The sequence below is a fragment of the Panthera uncia genome, chromosome D1 (assembly GCF_023721935.1).
Source record: "Panthera uncia isolate 11264 chromosome D1, Puncia_PCG_1.0, whole genome shotgun sequence".
Taxonomy (NCBI): domain Eukaryota; kingdom Metazoa; phylum Chordata; class Mammalia; order Carnivora; family Felidae; genus Panthera; species Panthera uncia.
The window spans coordinates 9607331-9614906 of NC_064808.1; the positions used below are offsets into that span (position 1 = coordinate 9607331).

The window sequence follows — 7576 nt, forward strand, 5'->3', positions numbered from 1 at the left end:
ATATGATTATAAGGAGAGCCAAAAAGTGGCTAGTTGGTGGGGATATGTCTCTCATTTGGAGAATACTTTGCCATCCATGCAACACAATACCATGCATTATGTGGCACTTCTGACAGGTTGTGGCAGGGGAAGGAAGCAAGGGGTCTTTGGGGTAGATAGGGCTTTTCCCACATGGCAGTGGTGTAGAGTTTCATAGGATACAACAAATTTGTCTGAAGTCTGAGTTTAGTGAAGGATGTAGGATCTTTAAAAACTTCTTATTTTTGTGCCTTGAGTTTGATACATTTTCTATAGATTTTGGATACTAGCCCTTTATCTGATATGTCCTTTGCAAATGTCTTCTCCCATTCCATTGGTTGCCTTTTAGTTTTGTTTCCTTCGCTGTGCAGAAGAGTTTTATCTTGATGAGGTTCTTTTTTTTTTTTTAATTTTTTTTTAACGTTTATTTATTTTTGGGACAGAGAGAGACAGAGCATGAACGGGGGAGGGCCAAAGAGAGAGGGAGACACAGAATCGGAAGCAGGCTCCAGGCTCTGAGCCATCAGCCCAGAGCCCGACGCGGGGCTCGAACCCATGAACGGCGAGATCGTGACCTGAGCCGAAGTCAGACGCTCAACCGACTGAGCCACCCAGGCGCCCCTATCTTGATGAGGTTCTAATAGCTCATTTTTGCTTTTGTTTCCCTTGCCTCTAGAGACATGTCTACTAAGAAGTTGCTGCTGCCGAGGTAAAAGAGGTTGCTGCCTGTTTTCTCCTCTAGGATTTTGATGGTTTTCTTTCATCTATTTTGAATTTATTTTTATGTATGATTAATAAAGTCATCCTGTTTCATTCTTCTGCATGTCACCGTTCAGTTTTCTCAACAACATTTGCTAAAAAGACTGTCTCTTTTCCACTGGATATTCTTTCCTGCTTTGTCAAAGATAAGTTGGCCATACATTTGTGGCTCCATTTCTGGGTTCTCTATTCTATTCCATTGATCTATGTGTCTGTTTTTGTACCCGTACCATGCTGTCTTGATGGCTACAGCTTAGTAATACAACTTAAAGTCTGGAATTGTGATGCCTCCAGCTTTGATTTTCTTTTTCAACATTGCTTTGGCTATTCGGGGTCTTTTCTGGTTCCATACACATTAGAATCATTTGTTCTAGTTCTGTGAAAAAATGGTGTTATTTTAATAGGGATTGCATTATGGAGGCTCCTCAAAAAATTAAAATTAGAACTGCCCTATGACCAGGCAATTGCACTACTAGGTATTTATGCAAAAGGATAAAAATATGCCTGTTTGAAGGGGCACATGTGCCCCAATTTTATAGCAGCACTATCAATAATAGCCCAACTATGGAAAGAGCCCAAATGACCATCAACTGACGAATGGATAAAGAAGATGTGGTATATAGATACAATGGAATTCTACTCATAGATCAAAAAGAATGAAATCTGGCCATTGCAACAATGTGGATGGAACTAGAGTGTATTATACTAAATGAAATAAGTCAGTCAGAGAAAGACAAGTGTCATGTGATTTCACTCATATGTGAAATGTAAGAAACACAACAGGTGAACATAAGGGAAGGGAAGAAAAAAATAAGGTAAAAATAGAGAGGGAGGCAGATCGTAAGAGACTCTTAAATACAGAGAACAAACTGAGGGTTGCTAGTGGGGAGATGGGTGGAGGGATGGGCTAAATGGGTGATGGGCATTAAGGAGGGCACTTGGGATGAGAACTGAGCATTATATTTAAGTGATGAATCACTGAATTCTACTCCTGAAATCAGTACTACACTACATGTTAACTAACTTGAATTTAAATAATAAGAAAAAAACCCCTTTTTATTTTTAAATGATTATAAATTCACAGTAATTTGCAAAAATAGTACAAGTCCTGTGCACCCTGAACCTGGATTCTCCCAGTGGTTACATCTTATGCAATTTATAGCATAATATCAGAATGAGGAACTAGACCTTGGTATAATATGTGCCTTAGGCCAAAACATGTTTCTTATCCCCCCCAAATCACTATCAATAGGCTGGGATGACACAACAAAAACTTAGAAAATATAGGAGACAAGCTTCATGACACCGGATTTGGCAATAATTTTTGGAAAAATAGATAGATTGAATTATGTCAAAATTTAAAACTTCTGTGCACCAAAGAACACAATAAACAGAGTGAAAAGGCAACTCACAAAATGGTAGACAGATTTGTGAATCATATATCTGGGAAGGAGTGAATATCCAGAATATATAAATAACTCCTACCACTCAACAACAGTAACAAAAATAGACAATCCAACTAAGAAATGGGCAAAGGACTTGACCTTTCTCTAGAGATAGGGAAATGGCCAATAAGCGCATGAAAAGGTGCTCAACAGCCTAACTAACCGTTAGGGAATTGTTAATCAAAACTACAATGCCACACCACTTTATACCTATTAGGATGGCTATCATCAAAAAAGAATACAAATGTTGAAGACCATGTGGAGAAATTGGACCCTTTGTGTACTGTTGGTGGGATGTAAAATGTTACTGCTGCTAGGGAAAGAGTTTGGCAGTTTCTCAAAGGTTAAACATAGAACTACTCTATGACCCAGCATTTCCATTCCTAGGTATATATATAAAAGAGTTGAGAGCAGGGACTTGAAGACCTACTTTACACCTATGTTCTTAACTGCATTATTCACAATAGTCAAAAGGTAGAAGCAACCCACGTGTCTATTGGCGGATGAATGGATAAACAAAGTGTAGTTATGCATACAACGGAGTATTATTCAGCCTTGAAAACAAAGGAGATTCCAGATCAACTACATCACGGATGAACCTGGGACCCATTAACCTGAGTGAAAGAATCTCATCACAAAAGAACACGTGCTACATGATTCCAAGTATCTGAGGTATTACAGCAGTCAAATTCATAGAGACAGAAAGTAGAATTGTTATTGCTAAGGGCCATGGGCAGGGAGAGGGAGTGGGGGGATTATTGTTTAATAGGTACAGAGTTTTAATTTTGCAAGATGAAAAGAGTTCTGTGAAGAAACCGTCAGTGGTGATGGTTGCCCAACAGTGTGGATGTACTTAACGTCCCTGCACTGTACATTTAAAAATGGGTTTGATGGTAAATTTTATGCTTCTGTATTTTAGTACAGTTTAAATCTGTTTCAGCAAATCTTCGTGTGTATTGTGTTGGCAAGGACATGGGGGTATGGCCTTGTTACTGCTAGGAGTCTTCTTATATCTGTCAAAAGTTTTAGCTGTAATTAGTGATAGGAATAGGGAGAAGTGTGTCTATTCCATCTTGGAAACTGGAACTGGAGGCTAGAATGTTTTATTAAATGAAATGAGACCTGAACTCTTGGGTAATGGTAGATCTCATTAGAAGGGCAGTAATGTAGCCAGCAACCGTCCTATTTATTCTCAGACACACTTTAACTATTCCTTCTCAATATCCTTGCCCAGATAAGTGGGCAAGAAGGTCAGAAATAAAAACCTTTAATATCATATTATTGGGAAAGAGGAGAGGAAATTTTGGGTTCATTGCGTGCTTTAACGTAGAGTCCTCATCCAATTCTGTCAGAAGATGAGGTAGATCTTAAATAAGTTAAGGCAATAATACACTTGAGATGTTGGGAATATTCCTGGACCAAGCTTTAATCCTGTTGGTTTGATTCCTAATCTGACTGTATCACCCAGCAAAATGGGGAGATCATGCGAAAGGATAGCCTGCTACATTTGCTGGGAGCTGATTGGGAAAACAGTGGCATGTCCTGGGGATGAAGTCAAGAACACATCGCCACTATGATCACTGTCCACAAAGCTTTATGTCGGCAGCTTCTCCTGAATACATTTCTACAATCTGACCATCTCATTTGGGGCCGTGTTATCATTAGTTTAACATGAAATAATTTCTAGATGCCCAAAAGGGATTTTCTACCCATACCTCAGAGTATATTTTTCTTGGAGTGTGACTAAGTTGTAATGGTTTGGAATTATTTAAATGTAGTATTTAAAGTATGTAGCTTTAGCCTGATGTACAGTTTAGATGATCCGCTTGCATGTGGAAAATGCAGGCATGACGTAACCATTAACCCTCTTCCGTTTGGAAAGTTCACAATAGAGGTGGTTAAAGTCTCTTCAGTTTTGCATTTAGAAATTGTGACACTACAGTCATTTAGTTGTTCAAGAAGCATTTTGCTCTTACCCCCAACAATCTTGTTTCTTCTCTTATCCACAGACGACGTCTTGGCATTTTTCACTAAGATACAATAGAGAAATGGGAGGATGAAATGTGTTTCTTTTCTGCAGGAAAATTTAAGGACAAGTTAATTTTAATTATTTTCTTGGGTTAAAATTAAGAGGAACATCTACCCCTAGAGTTGCTAATTTTTCACTGTTTTGTAGTCCCTTGAGAGAATGTTTTTCCTCAAACCATCAAGATTGCAATCTTGAAAAAAAAAATCCAATAATTATTTCTCAAATAGTCTTACTCATTTGCCAACCTTAAACTGGACTGTAGCAAATTGTTGTGCGGTGGCTTCCCTGATCCATCGATCCCTCTAGAAATTACCTATATCCCCACCTTCATGATGTCAGGGAGATTGGACTTTTGTTTGCTGAGCTTTGTTCCCTCACTCCATGCTATTTCTCTCCAAATTAGAACCTGGTGCAGGGGTACCCACAGAATCTATCCACGTGCCTATATTGGCTGCAAGGGAAGCTGAAAAATAAAATGTCATCTATTCTACTTTGGAAAGGTGAGCTTCACAAGTTAGGGATCTACGAAAATGCAGGGAGGTGTTCAATAGATAAGACAATTAAAAATAACAGACAGCTACCATTCAATTGTGGATAACCTTTGGGATTTCTATATAACTCCTATCAGTCCTCCCTAGACTGCATACTTAACATCCATGAGGATTTTTCCTTGATCCTAGCTGATTGGGCCAAAGGTGAGCATCTAACTTGAACTGGTTCCATAGTATAAGTATACTCTTTCCTGGGTTGTTTGGGCTGGTCTCCCGATGAGAAGATAGACCTTGGGAGATGTGATTTGTCACGCCCCACGGTAATGGACAAAGTGGGAGAGAAGGTGAGTTTTGGGAGGGAGGTGAATGGAAAGGACACCCAGAGAAATGAAGAGACGGACAAGGAACAGAATTTCCTGAGTTTCTGATGGCTTTCAATCTTCCCCTTCCAGTTTCTTTTGGAAAACTGGTTGCCTTCTTGCCCTTACATTATGTAAACATAGCTATTCTTATATTACGATAAATATATCTTCATTGTGCTGAAACCAGTAAGAGAGAGTTTCTGTTTCTTGCAGTGAAAGTCTTTTTATTTTTGTAATGGCCTCATCTTCTAACTTTTCTCACACGGCTTTGAGAATCTGCTCTCCAGAATCTCCAATGGCTGATGGCTCTTCTGTTTTTCTCCAGCCTCTTATCTATAACCATACCTGAAGTCTAAGACGGGTCTTCAGATTCCTCACTTACAAACTTCCCCTTCCATTTACACAAACCAGGAAATCTTATGGCTTTGAGTCGCCCCTGACATGGCCTGTCAGCGCTTGCAACTGAGAAAATGTAGAAAGGCATAGTGGAAAGAGTCAAACTGAAGTTCAAATTTTGTCCTTACCAGTTACTACGTGGTCTTGCCCATATCACTTATTCTTTCAAAGGCTGTTTCCTCAGCAGCAACCCGCCCCTCCCCCCAACAAAAAACAACAAAAACAAAACCAAAAAACAATCCTGTAGGATTGTATTGGGGGAGGGGGAGCAAATAAGAGAAATTGGCACAGAACTGAAACCTGAACAGGAGCCAGCACTGGGAACACCTGCCCTCAGAGTGGTGCGCACGGACCATGGATCCCTGCGGTCACTTGATTACAGGGCTAGAGGGGCTCGATCTCACAGGTGGTGCCCTTAGTTCGGTGCCGTCCAGCTCCGGGAGTCTTGGGGGCGGCACTTGCCCAGTGGGCGCCGCTTCTTCAGCGGCGCCCCTCATTTCCCCTCGCGGGGCCCTAACGCTGCGGTTGGAGCCAAGAGCGTGGCTTGTGGGCGCAGCGCGAGGGGCCCCGCGCGGACCCCTGCACGGCGGGGGGCCTCCAAATTCTGCTGAGCGCAGGCTCCCAGGACACTGTCAGGGCGTGAGATGCGGAGCGGGTGGCGGGGGAGAGAGCTGACTCAGGCCAAGCTCTTCCTGCCTGGTGCTCTGACCACGGATCTGGGCCTTTCCCTGATTCCCTGGCCGCCTCCGCAGAGACCTCCCCATCAAACAGATGTCCTCATCTCCCCTTTTCTGCTAGGTTGGGGTCCCCGAAAGTCTTTCAACCCTTAATCTCGACGCAGTGTAGCGGAAACAGTACTGGTCCGTAAACCTGGGCCTTGGTCCTTAACTCTCCTATTAGATACATGGATGCTTGCGGCAAAATAGTTATCTTCCCTGTTCTTTAGATTGTTTTTCTGCACCCTGAAATAATCTATGTTCTGTGTACCTCCCACATGTACGAAATTGTGTAATACAAGCTTCAAATTGGTTGTCATCAGCTCCCAACGGCTAATATATTGGAATCCTAACTTGAGCGCCAACTCCTTGAGGCCAGGTGCCATTTATAACCTTATTTATTTATTTATTTATTTATTTATTTATTTATACTTCTATTTTTTGAGGAGAGAGCTCACACATGCTAGCACAGGAGAAGGGCAGAGGGAAGGAGAGTATCCAACAGGCTCCACACTCAGCCTGGAGCCGGCTGTGGGGCTCCATCCCAGGACCCTGGGATCCTGACCTGAGCTGAAATCAAGAGTCCCATGCCCAACCAACTGAGCCACCCAGGCGTCCCAGGAATATTTAATTTTTTAGTCAAAATAATACAAATGTGGCTTGGAAGTACTAGAAATTATGTTTAAGTGTTAATTGTAGGGGCTAGAAATACATAATTGTTACTTTAAGCTATTATGGTTAAAACAACTGTATTTTTGTTTGTTTGTACCACTTGCCAATGTCTTTCTTTACTTTCCAACATTTGATTTGCTCCTTGTTCTCTTTGGGCTCCTGTGGACTCCCTTCCATGGCCTTATGTTTTGGTCTTAAATGATATTCTTCCCTAGGGTCCCTTCTATTTTCATTCTCTTCAGAAACTACAATTAGAAAGATCCTTGAACTAAACTTACCAATTTCGCTTACAAACTTTAAGGAGTTTTGTTTGTTTGACTAATTCTGTGATTTGGTTTCTTAATTCTGATTTTAAGGGGCTTTATAGAAGGCTTGGGATCTCTAAGATATCATCTGGCTACTACTTTATAAAGTTTTATACCTGGTTTCTTGTGGACATTTGGATTGCTGGACCTGGGTTTCTCAATGGGACATGACATTTGCACATATAGAGTGGACCACAATCTTGCCTCAAGATCATGAAGATATTCACCTATATTAAAATCTAAAAGCTTATTGTATTATCTTTTTTAAAAATTGTGGTACAATATATGTAACATTTATCATTTAAAGCATTTGTAAGTGTACAATTCAGTGACATTAAATATGTTCCCAATGCTATATACCCATCACCATTACCTGCAGCCAA

The 7576-nt window shown here is 40.9% G+C and overlaps 1 protein-coding gene across 13 annotated transcripts in view; it reads right to left on the bottom strand.

The window, feature by feature from the left end:
- Positions 1–6044, bottom strand: part of LOC125932906 (membrane-spanning 4-domains subfamily A member 14-like) — a 28509-nt gene extending 22465 nt beyond the window's left edge. For 8 of the 13 annotated variants that reach the window (XR_007460798.1, XR_007460792.1, XR_007460791.1 and 5 more), the window contains exons 1-2: positions 5629–6044; positions 4199–4252 (exon numbers count right to left, since the gene is read on the bottom strand). Coding sequence is in view for 6 of the 13 variants with exons in the window: in XM_049645680.1 (XP_049501637.1) it covers positions 4199–4246 (48 nt within the window). In the remaining 7 variants the exon portion in view is untranslated. Of the gene's footprint in view, positions 1–1007; positions 1179–4198; positions 4297–5449; positions 5567–5628 lie in introns of those variants that run through there. The other 5 variants (XM_049645646.1, XR_007460788.1, XM_049645637.1 and 2 more) reach the window with 5 other exon arrangements.
- Between the last annotated feature and the right edge of the window lie 1532 nt (positions 6045–7576).